Source organism: Uranotaenia lowii, chromosome 2 (genome assembly GCF_029784155.1).
Source record: "Uranotaenia lowii strain MFRU-FL chromosome 2, ASM2978415v1, whole genome shotgun sequence".
Classification (NCBI taxonomy): domain Eukaryota; kingdom Metazoa; phylum Arthropoda; class Insecta; order Diptera; family Culicidae; genus Uranotaenia; species Uranotaenia lowii.
In genome coordinates this window covers 2,397,059-2,422,739 of record NC_073692.1, presented here as the reverse complement: position 1 = coordinate 2,422,739, position 25,681 = coordinate 2,397,059, and the positions used below count along the sequence as shown (strand labels likewise).

General features: G+C 37.2%; 3 protein-coding genes across 5 annotated transcripts in view; 2 read left to right on the top strand and 1 right to left on the bottom strand.

Moving 5' to 3' along the window:
• Positions 1–871, bottom strand: part of LOC129748726 (eukaryotic translation initiation factor 2A) — a 2,112-nt gene extending 1,241 nt beyond the window's left edge. The window contains exons 1-2 of the mRNA XM_055743419.1: positions 717–871; positions 3–494 (exon numbers count right to left, since the gene is read on the bottom strand). Of these exons, the coding sequence (XP_055599394.1) occupies positions 3–494; positions 717–747 (523 nt within the window). The 5' untranslated portion in view covers positions 748–871. The remainder of the gene's footprint in view (positions 1–2; positions 495–716) is intronic.
• A 1,653-nt stretch (positions 872–2,524) lies between these two features.
• On the top strand, positions 2,525–11,560 carry LOC129745164 (mediator of RNA polymerase II transcription subunit 12). Of its 2 annotated transcripts, XM_055738078.1 has the most exons (10): positions 2,525–2,587; positions 2,704–2,817; positions 2,878–4,611; positions 4,709–7,089; positions 7,176–7,238; positions 7,629–8,427; positions 8,503–8,690; positions 8,804–9,086; positions 9,154–11,026; positions 11,286–11,560. In XM_055738078.1, the coding sequence occupies exons 3-10, from the start codon at positions 2,878–2,880 to the stop codon at positions 11,441–11,443; spliced, it is 7,479 nt and encodes a 2,492-aa protein (XP_055594053.1). In that variant the 5' UTR covers positions 2,525–2,587; positions 2,704–2,817; the 3' UTR covers positions 11,444–11,560. The 2 variants fall into 2 exon arrangements, with proteins under 2 accessions (XP_055594053.1, XP_055594054.1); XM_055738079.1 differs by lacking the exon at positions 7,176–7,238.
• Positions 11,561–12,913: 1,353 nt separating this feature from the next.
• The window catches only part of LOC129745707 (biogenesis of lysosome-related organelles complex 1 subunit 3), a 21,295-nt gene continuing 8,527 nt past the window's right edge, over positions 12,914–25,681 (top strand). The window contains exons 1-4 of one of the 2 annotated variants that reach the window (XM_055739010.1): positions 12,920–13,117; positions 13,993–14,128; positions 23,746–23,846; positions 23,942–24,080. In XM_055739010.1, the coding sequence (XP_055594985.1) occupies positions 13,040–13,117; positions 13,993–14,128; positions 23,746–23,846; positions 23,942–24,058 (432 nt within the window). In that variant the 5' untranslated portion in view covers positions 12,920–13,039 and the 3' untranslated portion in view covers positions 24,059–24,080. Of the gene's footprint in view, positions 13,118–13,992; positions 14,129–23,745; positions 23,847–23,941; positions 24,081–25,681 lie in introns of those variants that run through there. The other variant, XM_055739011.1, reaches the window with a different exon arrangement.

The window sequence follows — 25,681 nt, the reverse complement described above, 5'->3', positions numbered from 1 at the left end:
ACCGAGTCGTTTGATCGGTTTATCCGGAAATGGTGCTTCAGGTTTGACTTCGTAGAACAACACCTCACCTCCCACCATTACCACCATCAAGCTCTCATCTGCTGCCCAATGCATTTCCCAGTCGGCATGCCGTTTCTGAATGACCGAGAACACCTCTTGTCCGCTGGCTACATCGTATAGGAATAGATTTGGCTTTTCCTTGATGTCGTCTTTTGGATTTTCCGTGTAGATTTCCCATGTCATCAGATAAGTGCTGCGAGGTGAGAACTTCAGATAGAAAGCTTTAGGTCTGGGCAACCGATGCAGAACCTTCCAGTTGGCTGCGGTACAGATCTGGACTGTAGATCCGTTTGCCCACGCTAGAAATCGACCATTAGGGCTATAAACAATAGCACGGCACAATTTGCTTTCATCCCGAGTAAATGCCGTTTCCGGAACGAATGGTGCCTTAAAACCAGATGACTTCCATACCTCGACCCCGGTGGAGGAACGGACTGTAAATGGTTTGAAATACAATTAGAGGGTAAATAAATAAGAAAAAAACGCGGTTTCAGGGAACATTTTTACATGATAAAAACAATGACGTCAACACGTCGAAATTCTGTCGTGTCAAAACAAATTGTTTTAACCATATACATGATATTTAGGAGGAAGTTGCGATTCATTTGATATATTCGTGAAGATAAAAGCTTCAAAAGATATTTATTAAAACTTACTGGCCAAAGAAGGAGATAATTCGGTTGCCATTGTTCACAGTAATCCTAAAGTGCGACTTCACTTTCCCAACTAACCTCGAACCGAAACGTCGCCGATGATGGTGGGAGATGGATTGCTGTTTCAAATTCACGATTATTATAGGCAGAAGTCATTTTTTCTTAAAATCAACCATTTTGCATTTACACTCAGAAATTGAAAAGAACTCAATTGTTATTTTGAAGTATCCTACACGGAAAATAAAAAAAAGGTAAAATTTACCTTTTTGCGAGGTGAATTTTTTCCACCCCTCTTTCGAGGTAAATTTTACCTTTTTTTCATTCACCTAGCAAAAAGGTAAATTTTACCTTTTTTCAATTCACCTAGAAAAATGGTAAATTTTACCTTTTTCGCATTCACCTAGCAAAATATCGTTTTCCCATTCACTGATTTGAAAGGTAAATGCTAGTTGGTTTGGTTGGTTTCTTCAATAAAAATGAAAACAAAATTCATTCAAAAATTTATATTTATTTTAAAAATAAATAGGTACAATTCATTATATTATTTTTTTAAATATATCATAATCATAATAAATATATCACCTTGTTTAAAAAAATTGAGGTAAGTCCTTTTTTCGCCAGGCTCGTGGCAATTTGGCTTCGCGTTCTTCCGCGCCATAATGGCGACTTATCCAGTCAGGTCCGGCTTTTCCGGAATGATATCTGGAGGATGACGTGGAATACACCTCGAAGCTGGGCTGATCTGAAATAAAAACAAATTATTATGATGAGAACCAGCACAACTAAATAATAGCTAAGAAAACACTTACAATTCTGTTCCGATTTTTCCATATTGGCACGAAACAAAACTTCCCTTCTGAACGACAAAACAGCTTAACCTCAATTAACGGATTCGGCAAATAGTTCTTTTGTTCGAGATGATTGTACCGTTTTGTTTAGCTCAATCCAGGTCAATTCCACCTCGCTAAGAGGTAAGTTTTATCTTATTTGGATTTACCTTTTTTCTAGGTGAATTATACTTTTTCATTGAGCTCAATTCAGATAAACTTCACCTCGCTACGAGGTAAGATTTACCTTTTTTGGATTCACCTTTTTTCTCGGTGGATTGTACCTTTTTTCCAATCTCGATTCAGGTAAATTTTACCTCGCTGTGAGGTGAGTTTCACCTCGAAGAGGTAGAAGTTACCTTTTTGGCTTTCACGAGCGTTCACCTTTGCTAACTCGGTAAATTTTACCTTTTTATTATTTTCCGTGTAAGGATTTTGGGTTGAATTGCAGAGGTGCCAGGTGTTCTGATTTTTCAGGACATGTCGTTATTTACGAAAGACCGTCCTGATTTTCAAATACTCTCGAATATATTATATATTATTTTCATAAACCTATAGAGGTGTCCTGAAAAATCCTGATTTTTTTTTCTCCGCGGTGTCCTGATTTTTGACAAAACCACCTGGCACCTCTGTTGAATAGAGTGTTTTTTTTTACATTTCTTACGCACACTTGCTCGGTACAGATGAGATGGGACAATTAAATTAACTTCAAAAACTATCGGTTCAAAAAAACGGGCAGCTGGTTGTGCTATTTACCGCCGGTAGTGTTCGTGATGAGGAGGAGATCTTTTATCTCAACCCTATGCGTCGGTCAATCGGCGCCGTGCCCAAGGGACTGAAGCAACTGTCATTATACAAGCTGCTATTTTTTTCTTCTTTTACCTCAATACATTGGTGTGACTCTGCTTCTCAAAACTGAGTTTTCGAAGCAAGACTAAAAGAAAACATCAACATGATTAATTTTGTATGAGAGTGCGAGTCATCAAAATTTTCAATGATGAAAATGCGTCAGATAATTTATAAAAGTGCTTTTGTTTTATAAATAAAGTATGTTTTGCCTAAGATTACTCTTCGAAAGGCGTTCACAAATAAACTTAAAGCTTATAATTAAAGACTAATCACAAAAGTAATTCGTTTCGTTTGTTAATTTGATTATATTTCAGCCGTGAAGGAAATCCTGAACCGCAATCTTCGCGTAAGAAGCAGACATATTTGCTGCGTATGATTGCAGTTTTTTTTTCGAGGTTGAACACTTGGCACACCGAGGAGAAAATTAGGTATGTTTCAATATGTTTATTATGTTTTCAGATATTTTTTTAAATCATCCGTTTTGATAGATGTGGGATAAGATGAATATGCGACCACTCAAAAGGCCGCGTTTGGGTCCCCCGGATGTGTACCCACAAGAGGCAAAACAACGTGAGGACGAATTAACTTCTACTCACGTGAAACATGGATTCGCCACTGAACATAAATTGTCGGAGGAATTCGGCACCGCTCGGAATTGTAACGTTACAGCTAGTAAAGTAGGAGCATATTTCAATGCAATTTTAGCCCGGAAGGAAGAACTCATGACATTAGCAGACTCCGGGCGTAAAAAGCAACAGATAAATCCGAAAGATAACTTCTGGCCTGTGACTGCTAGAAATAAGGCTACCCTTGATAATTGGTTCAAAGATCTAGCAGGTACTAAACCACTGAGTAGCTTGGCCAAGAAAGCTCCAAGTTTTAACAAAAAAGAAGAAATTTTTGTGATGTTGTGCGAGAACCAGGTCACTATGCAAAGGGCAGCGTGGTTCATCAAATTAAGCTCTGCTTATACAGTGGCTGTTTCGGAAGCAAAAATCAAAAAGCGACAAATGCCTGATCCTGCTACTGAGTGGACTGGTACATTAATAAAATTCCTGAAAGATCTTATACCTAAATTACATGAACATTATCACCAAGGACCGATTCCAGAGAAACCAATAAATCCTACAGGTGGTCACACGCCTAATTCGAATCTAGGTTCAAATGTTTCTACTATTCCTCCTCCATTGTCTAGTCCTGCAGGAAGCCTCCACAGTCCAGCCAGTTCCGGACTTGGGTCCAATGTTTCGCAAAATCCTAACCAATTAACCACTGTTCTATCACCGCAAGAGGAACAAAGAAATGCTCTTAAACAGTGGAACTATTGTACTCAGCTTTGTAAGTACATGTATGAAGAAGGATTGCTGGACAAAGGCGAGTACCTCAATTGGATTTTGGACTTGTTGGATAAAATGAAATCTTCGCCCTCATCTGATGATGGTATATTAAAACTGTATCTTCCGTTGGCTATGCAATACCTATCAGATTTCGTTCAATCGGAAAGATATTCTCGAAGATTGGCTTACGCAGTGTGTAAAAAGCTGGCATACCTTCTCAATTTAATGGCTGAAAATCATAGTATCAATCTTGCAAACATTCAAACCAAACTGGAATCTTCAGAAGAGCATAAAGATAACAATTTGACGGAAAAAATGTTGGATGATGGAATACCGAAGGTAGATTCAGAAGCCAATTCTAATCCGTTCGATACTATTTTCAACGAATACATAGGCTGTCCTCACCATCGTGATTTATTGCTACAATTATCTTCAATCATTCATGTTATTACTTTGGAATGCTCTACCGCCCTCGTTTGGTGTGGTATCGGAGAAACGAGATCGTCATCAGTTCTTTCCGGAAGTCCTTTGGATCATCTACAAATTGCCCCCTCTTCTTTACCGATGCCTTCTCGGTGTGAAAAATCCAATCAAGAAATGCGTAAGAAACTTTTCGCAGCGGAAGAAAACATACGTTTGCGGTCGCGTTTAGCTGAATCGCGTTGGTGTATTGATAAATGGCAAACTGCTGCCGGAAATGCAAGTTTGAAAACATTGGCGGTTTTGGATGCTCTTGATGGACATTGCTTCGATCGAATGGATACTAACAATTCGTTAGATGTTTTGTATCTAAAAATATTTCCCCAGCTCCAACTTCCAAAAGAAGCTTCGTCTTCTACCAGTACAGGGGACGGAACACAACCTACAAATCGTCAGATGGAATACGTAAGTTGAAATCAGTTGTTTAAAACATTTACTTTTTTCGATTTCTCCCGAATTGAGAGATAGAAGAAAATAATACTGTTTAATACGTTCTCCCTAGGACGCCGATCAAGATGCATCGATTGTCAAAATTCTGTGTGAGTGGGCCGTTTCGTGGCAGCGCTGGGGAGAACATCGAGCTATGGCAGTCGCATGGCTTTTAGACAAACGTCAAAACGATGTGTTTAACATCTATGAACAAGAAACTGGAAACAACGTAAACTCTTCCGATGACAAAGATTCGGTAATCTCCGGGAATCCACCAGGAGGAGGACTGCCTATTTTCCAGAACATTCTAATGAACTTTTTGGATAATGATGCCCCGGTTCAAGACGAAAACGCAACGTTGCAAAATAAAAGTCAATTTACCAATTTAGTTCACTTATTTGGTGAGCTTATACGCCATGATGTATTTTCGCACGATGCATATATGTGTACTTTGATATCAAGGGGAGATTTATTGACAGGAACAGGAATGTCGCAAGCTGATTCTCAGGCAAGTTGTAATACAGGTTTGGGGACAGGACCAATATCAAACAAACCGTCTTCTACATCACCAAATATGAATCAGGGCTTAGAAGACGAATCGATGCAAAATGATTTTAAGGCGAAACTTGAAGATTTGGACGACTCCAATGTGGATGATGATTTGGATAAGTTACTACAGCATATTAAAGAAGATCAGCAAAATTCTATGGATGCTCCGGACAGCCCCAAGGACCCAGAGCAAACACCTGCTCAAGCTAGCACCAGTACAAATAAATCAGAATCATCCAGCAGACATTTTCTGTACACGGAACATTTTCCCTTATGCCAAGATGATCCAATTTCGCTTCACGACTGCAATCAGCGTTACATACTCTTGTATGGTGTTGGAAAAGAACGCGACGAAAAAAAACATGCAGTAAAGAAAATGTCAAAAGAAATATGCAAACTATTTGCAAAAAAGTTCAGCATAGATGTGGCCGAAGGTGGTAAAGTAAAAAAGCACTCAAGAAACGAATTTAATTTCGAATCCACGTCGAATAAGTTCCAATCTATGTCATATTTCGACCAACATGTCGTAACCTGGCAATGTGCCTTACAGGTACAAGAGATGCTGAACAGTTTTTCGCTAGGAAACAGCAATTATTTGCCCGTCCAAGAACATGTGGCGTTTCTTTTTGACTTGATGGAATCGGCTTTCAACATTTATGGACTTATTGACACCTGCATTCAAATTTTGAAGGAGCTTCCAGAGGTGGAACTACAATTGATGAGTAAAAATTCAGTATTGGTGAAAAGTTACACCACGTCGTTGAGTTTATACGTAGTGGGTGTGTTGCGTCGCTATCATTGCTGTTTACTACTCTCGCCAGAGCAAACGACTGCAATCTTTGAAGGCTTATGTCGAATTGTAAAACATGTAACAAATCCTAGCGATTGTAGTTCGGCAGAGCGTTGCATTCTTGCGTATCTATATGATCTATATTCCGTTTGTGCTTCGCTGAAGGCAAGACCCCAGCAGGAGCCTTTTCACAATGCTTATCCGAAGATCAAACAGGCATTATACACACCATTGCAGCCGATTCCATCGGCACATACGTATAATGCGCAATTCATGAGTGATATTATAGCCTCTCCTAGGCGAGGTGGCAAGATTGAACCATCGTGGGCACGGCAGCTCAACGATTCTGCGTCCAATAGATATAGTTTTGTTTGTAATGCAATTATAGCTATAACGCGCGATATTGATAACGATACTTTGAACGACATTGCTGCCATGTGTGCCGAACTAACCGCGTGTTGTAATGCCCTTACTACCGAATGGCTGGGAGTACTGATTGCCCTTTGTGGCTCTAGTAAAGATGCCGGCTATTATGTAGATGTAATAACGCAAGTTGATGTTAAAAATATTAACATACATAATGCTTTGTCCGTCTTTACAAGCATTCTGGTGGCTCGGCACTGTTTTTCGCTGGAAAATTTCGTTGCTCATGTCGCCCTTCCAGCACTAGTACAAGCATGTAAGGGACGAAGTGAAACCACACCGGAAATTGAAGCGGGAGCGCGACTGTCATGTCATCTTTTGCTCCGCCTGTTTCGGACAATCGAGTGTCCGCAGCCAGGATTGTACTCCGTTAGCACATCTCCCAATCCTATTTCCACAGTTGGACAAATTCACAACATAAAACTAAGTTGCGATAGGCATCTGCTTGCAGCGGCACATAAGAATATAGGAGTGGCTCCAGTATTAGCGGTTCTCAAAGGCATTCTTGTTGTCGGAGACGCCACAGCTCAGAAGTCACCGTCATCTATTTTCGGTAGTGGAAGAAGAAGTGGATTAAGTACACCCGTGCATCCTGGAAGCACTCCAAAACACGCAGGAGACTTGAGTCACATCCTTGGCACTAGTGATTTGTCCATACTAGGGAATACTGACGATTCCATGCTTGATCTGACGTAAGTAAATATATAGCATGTATATTGATTTTAATTTATTTGTTTAAAACACATTTCCTTTTTTGATTTTGTGCAATTTTTTCCAGTAGGATGATCGATTTGGGGCAACTTTCGCCAACCACGGCTGCTCGACTGATTGATAGCAGCAGGTGCTAAATATTTAGTTGGTTTGCGTTAAATATCTGTACATTAATAACTATCTTTCCTTCTTTTTGCATTTCAATACATAGTTCACAAAATACATAATGTGTTGTGTGTAATATTTGGCGTCTGTTTGTTCCAATCAGCATTTTGCAATCGCAGTTTTTCAATCATACTCCCTTGTGTCAGTCTGTTCAACGCATTGAAAAGCATATCATGTGCTAATCATGGTTCACACGTACAATAACTTAAAATATAAGTACACCAAAATTTGGGGAAATGGTTACCAGCTAGAAATGTTCACTGAATACCTAACTTAATACACTCGCTGTGCCACCCGCTCAGAAATAAATAGATAATTACGATTTTCAATGGTTTTCCTCTCTTTTTGTTTTCAGGCAAAATAATGTGACTCAGGACAGTACAACAAGTTTGTCGGATTTTGCTCAAAATGTGCTTCGTCAGATTTGTTCGCAAGAATGGGTTCTAGAGAGGTGTCTGCAAAACGCCGACGAGCTATGTCAACAGGGTATGCTCATTGATAATATGCTAACAGCAAAACAAGCACAGCGGTTGCTTCATATGATCTGCTATCCGGAACATGAAAATAATCTAATAGCTGAGATGGATCAAAAAGCTATCATTGTCAGAATTTTGGAAAGCTTGGAACAGTGGTCTTTAAGAATTTCTTGGCTAGATTTACAATTGATGTTCAAACAAACAAACTGTAGTTCACCAGAGTTATCCAACTGGTTGGACATGGTGGCCAGGGCAGCCATCGATGTTTTCCAGGTGTCAGATTGTAATATTAACAATTTGTTAAGAGGAAGTAATTCTAAGCTTGATAAAATGAAACCATCTATATGGTTAGTTGCACCCCTGGTGTCTAAACTACCCAGTGCTGTACAAGGAAGAATTCTCAAAGTAGCCGGCCAGGTTCTGGAAAGTACCAATATGTTTAACAAATCCAAGGATAGCAGCAGTAGTAGCAATTGTGGTATGGGAAGCCATGACGGAAACAGTAATAGCAGTGTCAGTTCCAATGGAAGTGTTATGGCCAGCAAACAAAGCACGCAGTTGAACCACCAACCCTTTTTAGGGTTAGTATTGACATGCCTTAAAGGACAAGACGAACAGAAAGAAGGATTGCTACAGAGTCTTTATTCCCAACTGTCACAGTTTATTCAAAACCGTGATGTAAGCTTTAAAAAAGAACTAAGTACTTTGTACTGGCACATGGTAAAAAATAATAATTTTTGTTTTTATTTCTAGCTGGAAACGGTAGGTGGAATTGATGATTCCCTCGGATTCGAAAAAATGTTGGATGCCTTGCAGCTACGATATTCATTGGTTGGTGGATTGTTCGATTCTATTCAGAAAAATTCAACAGTAACAAGTGATTGGGCTATACTTTTCGCTCAACTGATCAGTCAGGGTGTTATTGATTTGAGTAACAATTCGTAAGTATTTTTCAATCGACATTAAGTTAAACCTGAAACCAAAATTGCTAATATGTACCTAATAGTCTAGTAACATAATACTGTAATACCTTATATCATTTTTTTTAATCTAGAGAACTGTTCACCACAACACTGGATATGTTGGCCACTTTGATTCATTCCACGCTCGTATCGGACAGCCAATCGGAACGTGATGAAACCAAGAAGCAATATACGAATTTAATGAAAAAGCTTCGTAAGGAGTTGGGTGACAGAAATAACGCATCCATAAAATATGTTCGACAACTACTTCCATTGGCAAAACAGACTTGTGAGGTAATCGCTTGTGAACCAGCAGGAAGTTCAACAGATGCCAAGGGTAATAAAATCAACATCGATAGTATTGAGAAAAAACATGTAAGTTTGAAAATGTATTATTAAATATTGGGACTTTTTTATACATTGATACAAAAATTTCTTCAAGGGCCTGCGATTGGCAGATAAACAACGTGTTAGCGTTTGGGACCTGTTGGAAGGACATAAAAATCCAGCACCCTTGTCCTGGGCATGGTTTGGTGCGGTCAAAATAGAAAGAAAGCCGCTGGCGTACGAAGAGACGCATCGTTTGTTGAAGTATCATACGCATAGCTTGGTAAAACCAAGCAGCTACTACTATGAACCACTCACTTTACCTCCAGAAGATTTAGAACCATTGCCTGACAAAAACAAAGATGATATGAAGGCTGATACGCCTACATCGGACCAATCTCCGGCTCCCCCAGGTAAGAAGGGCAAAACTCAAAATCGTAAAAGAAAGCCTAAAGGAGGTAGTACGCCACAAAACGTTCCACCTAATCAGCAACAAGTTGGTATGAGTGGCCATCAACAGATGTCTCTAGCAGCTGGTCAACAGCAGTCGAATACAACAAATCAGCAACAACAGCAGCAACAACAACAACAACAGCAACAACCACAGCAGCAGGTTGCTATGACCCCACAACAAACGATGCAACAATTACAGAACGCTAATCTTGGCCAACTAACAATGGGTAATCAGATGATGGGCCAGATGAATCCTCCACATTTGCAGCAGCAATATCAACAGTCTAATTCAAATCAAATGATTGCACAACAGCTCGCTCAGCAGCAGCAGAATATGGGTCAAGGTATGCAAAGTGGAAACATGGGCGGCTTGATGGCAGGTCATCAGCAGCAACCTCAAGGGCCAAATCAAATGGGATTCGTTGGTGCTGGACCTACTGGCGTTTCATCTATGGCAAATCAGATGGGTGGTCAAAGTGCAGCAGGTGTCGGGACAGGTAATCAACAATGGGGTGGTTACAATCCCATGAATCAACAAGGACAACCACAAAATCAAATGTTTTACAATCCAAGTATGAATCAAGGAACTATGAACCGATTCGATCGTCCTCAGTTAAGTGCAAATCCCAAACAAGTTCTCTCAAACATGTTGCGTTCACGTATGCCCATGAATGCTACAAATCAGAATGCCGGTGGTTTCATTCCACAACAACAGCAACAACAACAACAACAACAGCAGCAGCAGCAGCGAAATCAACAGCAACAGTTTATTCGTGGTCCCATGAGACCAGGCATGCCAAGCCAAATGATAAGTTCCGGTATGGGTGCCGCTTCCGGAGGAGCTATGATGCAATCTGGAGGAAGTATGATTCAAACAAATCTACTCAATCAATCCAATTCTGGCATGGTTAATCAGGGTATCAATACAAATATTCCCAATACTAGTATGGGTGGTAATTCCACTGGCAATGCAACCGGAATGAACAATCCCAACATGATTGGTATGCAGAACATGCAACAGGGTGGTAACATGAACGCCGGCATGGTTAATCAAGGTATGAATATGGCTAATGCTACCATGGCTGGCAACAATATGATGAATCAAACCGGAGGGAACGGAAATGCTGGAAATATGGGTAATTCTGGTATGATGGGTATGCAAAATATGCAGTCTGGGATGTTTCAAGGTCAATCAGGACCTTATCAGACTATGAACCAGAACTATCCGAACTATGGCAATCAGAATATGGGACAACAAGGAACGCAAGGTATGATGGGAAATTTCAATCAAATGGTACAGCAACAGCGAAATACACAGGCTGAATATCTAGCTCAACAAAGAGCACTAGCCGCTCGTGGGGGCCAGTACGGTCAGCATGCCCCGAATGTTACAATGAATAACATGGGTAATCAAGGAACTGTTCCTCCTTATCCTAGGCAAGGTGGTAAACCTGGAACAACTACAGCTGTCCAGAACCAGCAATTCCAACAGCAACAACGCTTACGCCAGCAAATAATGATGCAACAACAGCAAGGTAAGTTATTATTATGCGTTGCTTTTCTTTAAGCTATCCTTATGAGCCGGGAACGTGTAATAACTTAACATTTTTAATTTATTTTCAAAATGTACAACTTGAAACTACAAAAAAATTGACATTCATCGATCAATCGTTAAATAATATAAATTTTACAAGAAATTGTCGTTTTTTTCTTTGTATTTTTGAAATGGTTAAAGAGATATTGTTATTTGCTGTATAAAAATAATAACTTATAATAAATTTAACTTTTTTTAAGGTATGAATCAGCAATCCGGTGCTCAAGGAATGGTTCAAAATCAGCCTGGAATGAACCAACAACAAACTCCCAACTTAGTTGCCCAACTGCAAAGACAGATGCCCAACCAGGGAAACATGATGGGGCAGCAATATTCTCATCAACCGCCACCGTATTAATCTCTTAACCCTTTCAAGCTCAGTTAATAAGTTTAAATTCAAATTTCTAATAATAATAATTTCGACTATTCATCACATACATACGCAAATAAAATATACATTAATGATCCCGTAAAATGGAGCTTAAAACTGATAATCTCTATAAGGAATTAAAAAAATTATGGAATCCGCCAGGTTGGGAATGAAGTTCAGTATGATCATTTTTGAGCCCATCTATTAGATGACTGTCGTGACTGGTGGTTCTCAACAATTTCGTGCGCCTATTTTGACCTTTCCAACACTCACCACTTTTTTACTTGGACCACCGCGAATCTCGTCTCACAAAACGATCCGTACTTTACAACTTTTCTAACTGATTTTTACGAGTCGGATTCGATTTCAGTTCCTCTCAGAGACACTACATATTCGAACACATTGTTCATTGTGCTCAAGCTTTCTCTCACTTTGATGCTCAATCCACTCTCTCGTTCGAAATGGATTCGAACATAATAGATGGATTCTGAACTGATTTGCACACTAAATAATGATTCGCAGATTTCATTGTAGATTTGCATTTGTATTTTTTTTTATTTATTTATTTTTTATTAATTTCTTTCTCATCATCTATATTCTCTACAGAAGTATACTCGAGACAGGAGATTCATGGTCTGAGACTTCAGTCAAAATCGTAATTCCGAAACCTGTTGTTGCAACCAATATCAAATATTCCGTCGCGTAATACGGTCGTCTTAAAAAAATAACCACTGTTGAATTTTTGATAGTTTTTCTTATCTATACAACATTCTGGTTTCTGTGTGTTTAGCAAAGCTAAAGGGAAAAATACATTAAAATTTTTCATTCCAGAGTTAACTTCAAAACTGGGTTTTTTAGAAGTCTTTTTTTCTTAATATAATTTTTAGTTTTTAGAACCGTACAACCCAGAGGACTGAACCAGCTGTCAAATCGCATACAAACGCACCGTACCAAATTTTTGGTACCAGAACGTCAGTGTGGTTCCCGAAATTAAACACTTCACCCCATAACAGACTCAAAATAGGGTAACATTTTGGTTGCCGAACGCATCTGTTGCTGTCATACTGCAGATTTAGAATCAATTTTAACAAGGATTATGCTGAAAACTCCGCATTTTGTGCCCAACCATAATTTATTAATGCTACCAAAGATCCCTTTGATTGACATTCCCGAGCCGCAGATATCATTTTAAGGATTATTAAAAAATTGCCTCTGGTTGAAATTTTTGCAATGAGGACGCCATGTTGCCCCTATACGTGTTTCACTCGTTTCATTTTTCTTCTTCCTGTGGGTTTCTTGACTGAAAACTTGGTACGGGAATTTTTGTTCTCTTCAGCCCCTTGGTACAACCATGCATACAATCAAATTTAAACGATTGCTAACAAATGAATCAAAGCAACAAATCTTGCAATCTGGCAACCTGGATATCCCAGCGCCAAATTGTTTAGTGCGGTTTTGTTTTGGTATTTTGTTTGTTTACTGCGGTTGTATTTAGTTTGCCAAAAAATCTGCACTTGGAAAAAGCGGAAAAAGTCTATTGTTTATCATCCCGTTTCTATATTATAGGTCAGGTTTTGTGAATCAATGGATTCTAAAACTTTGCATATTATACAAGGAGAAGCATCCGAAACTGACGAAGAGCTAGAAATCAATGACTCCAATGTAAGTGTATTAAAATTACAGCATTTTGTTTCGCAGGCTCAGTGACAGCTATCGAATAAAAATACCGCGCCAGCACTAAATTTTAAATATTGTCCTTTTAAATGAAAATTTTAGAAACGTCGCTGGTGAAATGGCGACAAAACACAGACTTCCAACTATCTAGTATTTCACTTTTCTAGGTCGGAAGTCCGGACTTCCGAATAATATAATAGCGCCAGCACTAAATTTCACTTCGGAAGTCCGGACTTCCGACTTCCGACAATGAAAAGTGAAGTACTAGATTGTGGGAAGTCTGTGTTTTGTTGCCAGTTCACCAGCGACGTTTCTAAAAATGTTATTTGAATTCACAATATTTAGTGCTGGCGCGTTAATATTTCCGCACAAGCACTAAATTATACTTCGGAAGTCCGGACTTCCTACTTCCGATAAGGGAAAAAGAAGTACTAGATTGTCGGAAGTCTGTGGTCTCGGTCTGTCAGTCAACCAACGAAGTTTCTAAAATTTAATTTAAACGCACAATATAAATACCAAAATCAGTCCGCTGGAAAGAGTGAAAGCCGGCCCCGCATGCTCGCTCACTGCTGAGGTTGCTCTTGGGAGCCGTTCAAACACCACGTGGATAATTTGGGCATGGCCAATTGGACACATTTTTAGTATTGTCAAACACTAATTGATGAAGAGTTATGTCGTGAAACGGAATACTATATATTTAAATAAATTAATAATCCCCTATTTAAACCAACCAACCAACTTAAAGGAAATGAAAAAATAACACAATGCGATTTCTTCAAAAGCTATTCAATGAGCAGAAAAGAATGTCTTTCAATTGTAAATAAAAAATAATTCTAGTTACTGATTTAATTTATTTCTCACAGGTCATAAAAATTGAGAGCGGCCCAGATGCTCCGCCACCGATCAGTATTCAGAGAAAATTGTCTGTTGAAGCTCTTGATACGTCGCCTTGCTGTTTTGAGGAGGATATGCATCTGTCAGAGCTGAAGAACATGATAAGTATGTAAAATCATCTGTCATTTTTGTTACCTACCTATTAATTATCAAAATAATTTTTCTTTCGTAAATTCAATGTGTTTATCACGAGCATTTACCTGTGTATTTAATTCACATGTCCTTTTTTGTTATTCAACTAATTTATGTTTACAATGTGCATTTTTCAGTTGACTTATCAATCATTTTCAATTTTGAGCAATTGAGGATTTAGCACAAAAGCTTGTCATAAAGTGGAGAAGAAGAAGACTAAAAATTTTTACATAATGAAACTCAAAACTCGCGAAAAAGGGTAGCTCAAGTCACCAATCTTCACCTAATAGCCTAAATAACACTTTAAAATTGATTTTGAAAACACTTGATTTTTTTGTTCAGTAAAGCGCTGATGTGGTCTAGCGGATAGACTGGTGCGAGTCTGGTAATCCAGGCGTGTTGGGTTCGTTTCCCGGTATCGGCAGGAAAACTTTTGGGTTCGAATCCCATAAGTTGCTGACAGGTAAGACGTGTTTCATTGTATACTAGCTATATTATACATGCAGATAAAATCCAAAATATGATCGCTAATAATCATAGCAGCTTTGCTCACTAAGCACTTAATAGCGGCACGTCGCATACGTCGCGGCGTTGAAAATCTACACGACGCATCGGTTTCCTAGGAGACTTGCGGGCATGCTCTCAATAAGGGAGGGAGGGGCCTCCCAAACAAAAGACAATTTTTTGCATAACTCGAGCACCCATCAAGCAAATGGTATCAAAATTAGCATGAGGTGGTATTTGGGTACGAAGAATATTTCTATGAATATTAGATACCCCTCCCTTCTCACAGGGGGGGTGAGAGGAAGGGAGGAGGGGGACTACACAGTAAACGAAAATTACCGAGTTCGGTATTTTTTTTTACCGAAATCCTAACATGTGTAAATCGTTAAAATGTTCGGTAATTTTTTCGGTAAAAAATAAACGAACATCGGTAAATCGATTCTTCATTAACCGATGTTCGTTTTTTTTTTACCGAAAAAATTACCGAACAGTTTAACGATTAACACATGTTAGGATTTCGGTAAAAAAGTTACCGAACTCGGTAATTTTCGTTTACTGTGTACCTTACAATTTTTTATATACTTAACTCGAAAACTAATCAAGATATTGGAACCAAATTTGGCACGGGAAGGTATTTGGGTACAAAAAATATTTTAATGATTATTTGAGATCCATTCCTCTTTCCAGTAGAAAGGGGGAGGGGGGGGCCTCTTTCATTTTTTTACATAACCCAAAAACTAACTAAGCAAATGGAACCAAATTTAGCATGGGAGAGTATTTGGATATGAAAAATATTTCTATGATTATTTGAGACCCATCCTTCTTTCCAGTAGGGAGAAATAAAGGGGGAGGGACCTTTTTTAAAATTTTTCACACAGCTCAAAAACTAATTAAGCAAATGAAACCAAATTTGGTATGGGCGGGTATTTGGGAACGTGACATGTTCTAATGATTGTTTGAGACCCCTTCCTTCTTCCAGCGGGGAGAAAGGAAAGAAGGGGGCGGACGGGGGGGGAAGAATTTCATACAATTTTTACTGCATAACTCGAGAACTACAACATAAAATGGAACCTAATTTGGCATGAACGAAATTTGGGTACGAGAAATACCTACTTCTATGAATATTTGGTATCCATCACTCCTTCAAAGAGGTGGATGAAAAGGGGGAGGAAAGGTCTCCCTTACAATTTTCAGTATAAATGGAGAGTTGATGGAGCAAATTGAACCATATTTAGCATATGAAGGTATTTGGATACGAGAAATGTTTCTATCATAAATTGAAGCCCCACCTTTTTCAGCGGAAAGATATAAAGAGGGAAAGGGGAGCTTCTATATATTTTTTTTTGCATAACTCGAGAATTTATCGAACAAATGAAACCAAATTTGGCATCAAAAATTATTTGAGTACGAAAAATACTTTTTCTATGTAACAAATTCCTTTCTTGCAGTAGGATGATAGAATTGGGAATATAGGAAGGGAAGAGGAGGCTTACATTTAACTTCTTTTTTTACAAAATCCGAGAAATGGACAAAACTTTACATGGAAGATCATTTTGATATGATTCTATGATTATCTGACACACCATCCTCCATTCAGTGAATAGGTACATAGGAGGAGGGAGAGAGCCCAATATAATAGTGTTAGCATAAGTTCTCAATTTATGCTAACGAAGCCAACGAATGGAAACAAATATGGCATGGAAAGGTACTCGGTTACGAGATATGTTTCTAGATCCTTAGGGCTGTCCCAACGGTAGGTGTAAAACACTGTTTTCGACCACGCTAAAACATTTCGGCTGGCACCGGTGGCGTAAATTGCTGTTTTAGCACAGTTATCGATTTCAAAATTCCCAACAGTTATACGCCTTTGTTCCAAATTCAAGCAAATTTGGAACAGGATTTCAAAATATACGACAGATCGATTTAGACGTTTGGGGCTCACGGTGAGAAAATTTTAGCCAATGATGATTATTTTCACACATGTTTGGGTAGCATTGGGTGTAATAATTGTTTCTTTTTGAGAAGTTATTTGAATGTTTTTTCTCGCCAAAACCGGTCAATACGTAACACAAATTGAGAAAACATGTTAACAAAAACCGTTTCAAGTATAAATAATTTATGTCACACTATTCTTGACTTCATATTTCAATAAATAGCTTTTGGCCTCAACGAATTAGTGAGCCCAGTCAGCGTTTCTCGAGTTCAAACGTTATATGAACTTTCATTTTCAATAACAGAAACATTCTAATGAAATTAATGCAAAACAACAATAAACTTAAAAAAAAAAATTAAAAAAAATTGAATATCCATGTAATGACCGATTTTTGTCAAAACCATGAAATATGATATATTGTTCGATAACATTGACTAAACTGACATGATTCTTAGAAAAAACTCCTTTCAATTTCTGGCTAAAAAGCCGCGTCTGCTACATTACAAACAACTGATAATCATGAAAATTCTACTTAAGAATACATAAAAGGAGCATGTTTGCCAATCTGTTTAGTTTGCCCAAACAAAAGCACAAATATGTTGAATGAATTTTTACCTATAAACAAGAACTGGTAAACTAAATTAATATTTGGAATCAACACCCCAAAATGAGTCAATATTTAAAAGAAAAAGGTTTGAAACATGAAGCTTTTTTCTCGCTGCGTATAGGCATTTTGGCTTTTTAAGCTTCGTTCAATCATAGATAAAAATCGGTTTCAACTGGTTTCTGCCAACTGGTAGTTGTTCAATGAGCCAAAGTTTTGGTCGAAACTAGTCAGGTCGTTGTCAATGAAGCAAGCTGAAACTAGTCAAAATAGTAAAAACCGATTCAGCTCGACATGGGGTTTCGTTACGGCCTGGAAGAAATCGGTCGAAGTCAATTGGAAAAAGAAAGGTATTCAATCATCAATCCATTTCTACTTGTTTCGAACAAACTTTATTAAAAAGACTTTAATTTAATGAAATGCTGGTAGAATTATGACGGTGTAAAACTCAAAACTTAGCAATTTTTCAATTAAAATGAGTTTTTTCTTTTCAATTATTGAGTGTCTGCAATAAAAGTGTACCCGTTTTAAATTTGCTATCACACCGGTGGGGAGCCCGTGTTTTAGCCGATTCCTAAATTTAAAATTTTGCTAAAACTGGTATACCTAAAACCAATATTTAGACCTGAACCGTTGCAGGTGCTCTTACGCTTTACAGTGTAGAGAGCGGAAGAGAGGAGGAGGCTCCATATACATTTTGTTGTAAAGCTTAGCTGAGTTAAAGATCAGCTCTCAATTTATAGCGGTTGCTTATAAATTATGTTAAAATTTGATTTAAAATAATGCCGATAAAACAATAAAAATTTGAATACTTTAATTTTTTTATTTTTTTTCAAGACCTTTTGTTTTACATTCTGGTCTGTAAGAATATATCATTTGATTTTGAAAGGTGTAGCAAAGCACACCGGGTCAGCTAGTATTATATAAAAATGGATTTCTGTCTGTCTGTCTGTTCCCTATAGACTCGGGAACTACTGAACCGATTTTCGTGAAACTTGGCAGGTGGGGATATTGGAGGCAGGGAAAGGTTCCTATTATGGTTTGGGACCCCTCCCTCTCTCATGAGAGGGGGGAGAGGCCTCCCAAACAAAAGACAAATTTTTGCTTAACTCGTGAACTAATCAAGCAAACACGGAAAAAATATAAAGATTTATCAGTTACACTACGCGTCTACATGACCATAAATATGATTGTTTGTGTAGGGTCCAGTTAAAACATTTTCCGATTTGGAAACGCTTATTCTTGTAGCAAATACTCAGCTTCTATTTTCCACGTTTTCACTCCTAAAACTGTCAAATCACTTCCCTCCACTTTTCCAATGCCGTCTTTGATTTTACATAAACTTCTATTTGTTAGAGCAAGTTCACTGGAGTTGGGAAAAAGTGGTAGAAATTTTGTCACTTTTTGCATATTTTGAAAATTTTGCCATGCATAAACATTTTCAAGATCTGTGACGTCGAAAATAGTAGATTCAAATATAAATAAAAATTAATTTGAGCAGTTAAATGCATTGTTTTTCCTTTTTATTTTTAATAAAACATTTTTTTTTTTAAATTTGATCATATATCATTTTTTAATGTAATTGATGCTGCTGCTCCGCCGTTTCCACGCCACCCTGGCCCTGGAACAAAATTTGAAAAAATCGTCAAAATCTAAATCGTTTTTTTTTCAACCGAGAGAACATTATAAAAATTCAAAAAATATCAAATTACTTACGTGGTAAAATTTATTTGGAAACATCTTGGGGGATTTTGTTTTTTTCCCATTGCTTCGGCCTACCGGGATCAAAGTATGCGCGCTTCAACATATATGTCCCAGCGGATGAATCTGAAACTGAAAACAACTGTTAGTAGAACAAATCAACTTACACAACAAACTGAACTTACATTTTCGCTTTCTGATGTGAGTCCTCAAAAAAATAACTTCCACCATCTTCTGTTTTTGTGACATTCAAAAACTAACATTTAGAATCTTTAAGTTGACCTGAATAAAATAGCCAAATACGCCATATGTTAGTTTATATTAGCGATGAGCAGATGAGAAATCTTCGATAGCTAAAACAACTTTACAGCAACGCTAGTTTATTCGTAGTTATCGATGTAGATTTAGCAATATTATGGGTTTAACCAAAAATCATTGATATGGAAGAGCCAACCATACGAATTTTGATATCAACCTGTAGAGTTTTTTATCCGTGAATGGTATCAAATTTGGCATGGGGTGGTATTTTTCTATGAATATTAAGTACCCCTCCTTTCTCTTAGTGGGGTGAAAGAAAGGATGGAGGGGGGATACCTTTGAATTTTCCCTATAACTCAAGATATTGGAACCATATTTGTCATGTGAAGGTATTTGGATACGGAAAATATGTCAATGATTTGCCTCCCTCTTTCCAGTAGAAAGGGGAAGGGGCCTCTTTCATATTTTTTTACATAACTCAAAAGCTAATAACGCAAATGGAACCAAATTTGGCATGGGAGGGTATTTGGATACGAAAAATATTTCTACGATTATTTGAGAACCCTCCCTCTTTCCAGTAGGGTTTTATAAAGGGGGAAGGGGTCTCTATTATATTTTTTTACATAACTCAATAAATAATTAAGCAAATGGAACAGAATTTGGTATGGGTGGGTATTTGGAATAGTGACATGTTCTAATGATTGTTTGAGACCCCTTCCTTCTTCCAGCGGGGAGAAAAGAAAGCGGGAGGGGAGTTTCATACAATTTTTAATGCTTAACTCGAGAACTAAAACAGCAAATGGAACTTAATTTGGCATGGAACGAAATCTGGGTACGAGAAATGCTTCCATGAATATTTGGTATCCCTCACTCCTTCAAAGAGTTGAATGAAAAGAGGTCTCCCTCACAATATTCAGTATAACTGGAGAGCTGATCGAGCAAATGGTACCATATTTGACATGTGAGGGTATTTGGATACGAGGAATGTGTCTGTTATGAATTTAAGCCCCATTTTTTTCATGGGAAAGATTTAAAGGGAGAAAGGGGGGAAGGGGGGCTTCCATACAATTTTATTGCATAACTCAAGAATTGATCGAGCAAATGAAACCAAGTTGAGTACGAAAAATACTTTTTCTATGTGAAACAATTCCTTTCTTGCAGTAGGATTATAGAATTGGGAATATAGGAAGGGAAGAAGAGGCTTACATTTAACTTTTTTTTTTACAAAATCCGAAAAATGGACAAAACTTAACATGGAAAATCATTTTGGTATGATTCTATGATTATCTGACACACCATCCTCCTTTCAGTGAATAGGTGCATAGGAGGAGGGAGGTGAGCCCAATACAATTTTGTTAGCATAAGTTCTCAATTCATGCTAACGAAGCCAATAAATGGAAAGAAATATGGCATGGAAAGGTACTTGGTTATGAGATATGTTTCTATGATTGTTATGGACCCTTACGCTTTACAGTGTAGAGAGGGAAAGAAAGGAGGAGGCTCCATATACATTTTGTTGTAAAGCTTAAAAACATATCAACTTATTTTATATAAGAGGATTTTTGGGAACGAAAAAAATGGGTATGATAATTAAAGATCACGACCTCCATTCAGCAGGGAGTGAACGGAAGGACAGGGGAGGCGGCTCTCTTATCAGTTTTTTAGCATAAATCCAGAACATGTCAAGCAAAAACAACCATATTTTACAAGTTAGATTGTTTGCGTACGATTAATTTGAGACCCTCCAGACAGATTAAAATTATCAGATCTTTAACACAAACTCATAGAGCATGATTCAGAATATAAGTTTAAGTTATCTTTGTGTAGCAATTCGAAACTCAAGCTGCAGCTTTCATTTTATAGCGGTTGCCTATGAATTATGATATAATTTAATTTAAAATAATGTCAATGAAACAAAAAAATTTGAATAAATTTTTAAAATATAATTTGCATCATTTGATGAAAATCGAAAACGCTCACTGAAGAAGGTAGTAAGTTGCTATCGAAATAACGGTTTATGAACTTTTCATTTACCGTGGTTGAATTATAAGGAATCCTTCGATTACTCTGATTCATTTTTTCGAAATTTTCTTTCTTTTGGGGATTTCTCGACATCGTAAATGAAAATAGAAAATTTGCAAAAAGTCGCTGTAAACATCCGTTATTCTCGGAATCGTATCTTTTTCACAGTTATTTTGTTTCCATGTCGTAAGAAGTGCGTGCTACCTCCATATGTGGGTGCAGTTGTTCGACCATTGTTTGTTTTCGATGGAAAAAAAAAGAGATTTATTGTCATTATTTCTTCCATAACTCTTCAAGGTGTTGTTGGCCCACTTTTGTGTCTTCAGACGATAGTTGCATCATAAATTAAGCTATACTATGGTATTTTTGGCGGAATATTCGGTGATGCAGACGGTACTTTTAGACGCCATTTAAAGCTTATCTACAATTTTTCATGTTGAAGGTCATTAGATATTTTTTTTTAGGTATTTTATTTGGAAAGCTGATAAAATTTCAATGCATTTTGATGTGCTTTTGTGTGCTATAATTTCCGTTTGAGAAGTAACAGAGTTATGTAGTTTAGAAATATGGTTAATTTTTTTTTACAAAAAAATCTAACCGAGGCTAAATCGAAAAATATAAATGATAGAAATCTGACAAAATACATGAATTTTTAAGTCGTAAAAATGAATCAAATTTTCAATTTTGGGGAAAATATGAAGACCTCCGGCGTAAACCCGTCAGATAATAAAAATAAAATCCCCAAAGGTCAGAAAGGGTATCTTGTGTGTTGAATCTGAAGTAGATATATTCAAATTATTAAATGCCTTTGTAAATAAAGCTCTTTTGCTTAAAAAGGCATTCAGTAAAAGTGAAGTTTGAAAAATTAACTTATAGTGCGAAAAAATTGCAGATATATCAATAAAATTTGATAAAACAAACAGAAACACGTTTTAAATTCATGTCAAAGCATTTACATGATATAACGAATCTATGAATAAGTTCAGAAAATGAATTGTGTTTTCACTTGCCCCACTAAATGGGACAAATGTTAACTAAGAAATATATTTTTGTCAACATTTTTGCATATTTTACTTGTAACAAGATTTTGTTCAGAACTGATTTAGTTATTTTAGTATTATCTTCTTGTATTTATTAAATTCAACTATGGTAAAATCCGTTTACACTTACAACAGATTTTTTTTCCGATCCAGCGGAGATTGCGGGTTCAAGCCCTGCCGGTGAGCCGTTGTATCTTTTTCGAAAAATTCATGATACTCACGGCTTATGCCCTTTCATTCTTTGATAGCTCTTGTTTCTCTAATACTTTCCATCACCTTCGAAAATTTGATTATTTTCAGGTACAAAGATGTACCAAGCGATTTCAATATAACTTTAACAGATCTAGTTTTTATATTAACTTTATAACATTAAATAACCGGTATCCATTTTCATAGCTAGATAAGGTTTTTCAAGCATGTTTGTTCGAACTCATCCATAATTATACAGACAAGTTGTATAAGTCGAACGCGACGAACTCGGCGTTTTTCAGAGATTTATTGCTCAAGTAACGTTAGGGAACATCCATAAATGACGTAGCATTTGGGGGGGAGGGGGTGGGTTTGACTTTGTGTGACGATGTGTGACGAGAGGGGGGGGGGGGGTTAATATCGAAAAAAAAATCAAAATTGAGCAAAATTATGCCTAATTCAATCCAGTCTGAACATGTAGCTTTTGACTCCTACTGCCCGACTGTTTTCAAGCGTATCAAGGAGCGTACATGCAAGAAATGCAATTTATATTTTACTTCAAATGTTCTCCAAAAGGAGCATAGCAAAATCCGCAAGGCGGATAGAAGCGGATAGAAGGATTCGTCCAAAGCGAATTGTAGGCAAAAGAGGACACGAAGTGCTGGTCATCACTCCGGAGGACGATAGAGAGTGGGTAGAGGCAGCTGACATTGCAGATGCAATTATTCCAGCCGAACAGACGATGGAGGAAAGCTGCCCAACGATTTCATTGGAATCCAGAATAGAGAGAATTTGGACCGACGCAACTGATTGAATACTTACTAGCTATCCTGTTTGTTGAAAGGTAGCTTGATTTTTTTTTGACTAATTTATATGCTTTTTTAAACTTCCATTTATAACTTCTTTCCCTTTTTTTGTTATTTTTTGTTTTATTCTTGCAAAATGCTGATAATAAAAGTAAAAATAAAAAACCGATTTTTAGAAATGGGGGTGGGAGGGGGGGGGGGGGGGTTATTAAAGCTACGTTATTATCTAGGGGGGTCTATCACTTTGTGACGAAATGCCACGAGGGAGGAAGGGGGGTATAAAAACTCGAAAAAAGCTATGTCATTTATGGATGTTCCCTTAGTCTATTACGCAGTGTTTTCAAATTTTCTAGAAAGAAGTATGTACTACAGTTTTCTATTATTTTTTATTATCTTTACTGAGCTAAGCGATGATTAAATAATCACTGTAAATAAAAAAAAAAACACACACACACCTCACCCCATAACACTATAGATGATGTGATGAATTTTGATTCCAACGAAGCGGTTTGAACGTTAAATTGTAATTGCAGACGAGCGATGCGTTTCTCTTTTGAACGAGTTCATCCACACCACAGCCATTTCCGTTTCGAAGCAGCTGACCGAGGCTGATAACTTATTGATGAAATCTCAGGTAAGGATTGCATCTCGGTGCATACGATATGGTTTGAAACCTTAATCAGTTCCGGAAAATTTCCTAGTCTATATCATTTTTGTATTATCGTACAGGTGATGTTGCAGAACACAACACTATTAGTGAAAAAAATAAACGAGTCTACTGATCAGATGTCATCCAAGTTAAAAAATATACTATCTGTAAATTTCATCCCAAAAATAGATATTTAATTAAATTAGAATTAAAATCAATAATAAAAGTATATTTTTACGAAACAGTTTTAGTAGTTATTTCAATTGATGACATTAAACATTCATTTGAAATTTAATTTTCCTGATGCAGAGGCCAAGAATAATATGAAAATTTATCGGCAATTTTCATCAATTCCGCTAATAAGTGTGTACTGCCGTTCTACGCAAGAATTTCCATGTGACTTTTGGGTCATTTTCACTTTTTTCTGGAAACTGCCTATTTTGGTGTTATTTTTCGAATACAAAAACAAACAAGTATACTTGTTCTTAAGTAATATGAAATTTTCAACTAGGTGGTTGTCTCTATATTGATGTTTCTAAGCAAGAATGTCCCCCACTGAGAAACACTCTTCAAAAACCACTTCTTCTTCTTCTCCTCTTCTTTATGGCCAGCTGTGTTTTTGACTGATATTATAGAACGTTAAGTTAAATTTAATGTTCTATGAATGAAGGTCACTGGCATGACCAGCTTTTTCTTCACTTTCGGTTCAGAATTTTAATTTCGTTTTCTTTTTGGATCAGCATAATGAGCATATTTTGGGATATGGTTTTTGGTTCTACGTTATTAAAGTTCCAGAATGTTTGATGTATATTAGCTCGATCCCGGCTAATAGGATTATTGCAATACTTCCGGTATCCACAGAAATCAATTAATTGATGGGCAATTTTGAGATTCCGTGTAGAATCTTCTTGCTTCACTGGCTTTCTTGGTTCTTGTTTTTTGCGAGTCAAAAAATTAGCATCGTATCCCTTTGGATCATCCTCGAACGCTCGAACTTAAAAAATACATTATGAGAAACGTTCTGATCCAATTCTGGTTGCATTCGTCATTTAATCCGAGGAAATCTTCATCACTCTCACTGTTCTCGAAATTTGATTCCGGACCATAAACCTTAAGCAACGATAACGCACTTATCTTATCACTTGTTTTGTCCGTTCAATTATAGTTTTTCACCGGAACACTTAAAAAACCTTCCCATTCTCGCACAATAACAACGCGAAAAAATGGAATTCGTTTTCCGTGGAAACCAGAAAACACACGCTCATATTTATTCGACGCGAAAGAGTCACACGAACCGTTTTGACGATTATCTTCTGCATCAAGGAAAAAAATCAAAAAATAAGGATAAGGATTGACTAACTTAAAATAACAACATGCATGATGCGCGGAAGAGTCATAAAATTAACATAAATCCTAGAAACAGACAAACATTTCAAAAAGCGTTTTTCTCGCTTGCTCGTTTTTCTACATGGGACAATCTTTCTTGCAAGGGCAGTGTAGTGTACACAGATAATGATCGCTTTCCAAGCTCAACTTATTTTGTAACGAAACACTTCTTTTTTGGCTACAACTGTACATCTAACAATGCACCCTAAGTCTGGCAAAAAAAAACTATCATCTAAGATACATAATTCAATTAAGCTCAACGAAACTAGCCGGCAATATAATGATTTAATACATTTTAAACTTTCCAACAGAGAGAAAATCAACGCTTTTTGGTCGTGCAATATTGGCTTCCGCAACGTAGCGTAATGAATAAAAAAACTGAAAGGTGAACTCGGACAACCGTCAGGTGAAATGATATGAATTTTGATTTATCG

Bases quoted from the DNA above. Each gene is read 5' to 3' on its own strand.
- LOC129745164 (XM_055738078.1), top strand. From the start codon at position 2,878: ATGTGGGATAAGATGAATATGCGACCACTCAAAAGGCCGCGTTTGGGT. The intron at 4,612-4,708 runs GTAAGTTGAAAT...CGTTCTCCCTAG, and splicing joins CAAATCGTCAGATGGAATAC to GACGCCGATCAAGATGCATC. The intron at 9,087-9,153 runs GTAAGTTTGAAA...AATTTCTTCAAG, and splicing joins ATAGTATTGAGAAAAAACAT to GGCCTGCGATTGGCAGATAA.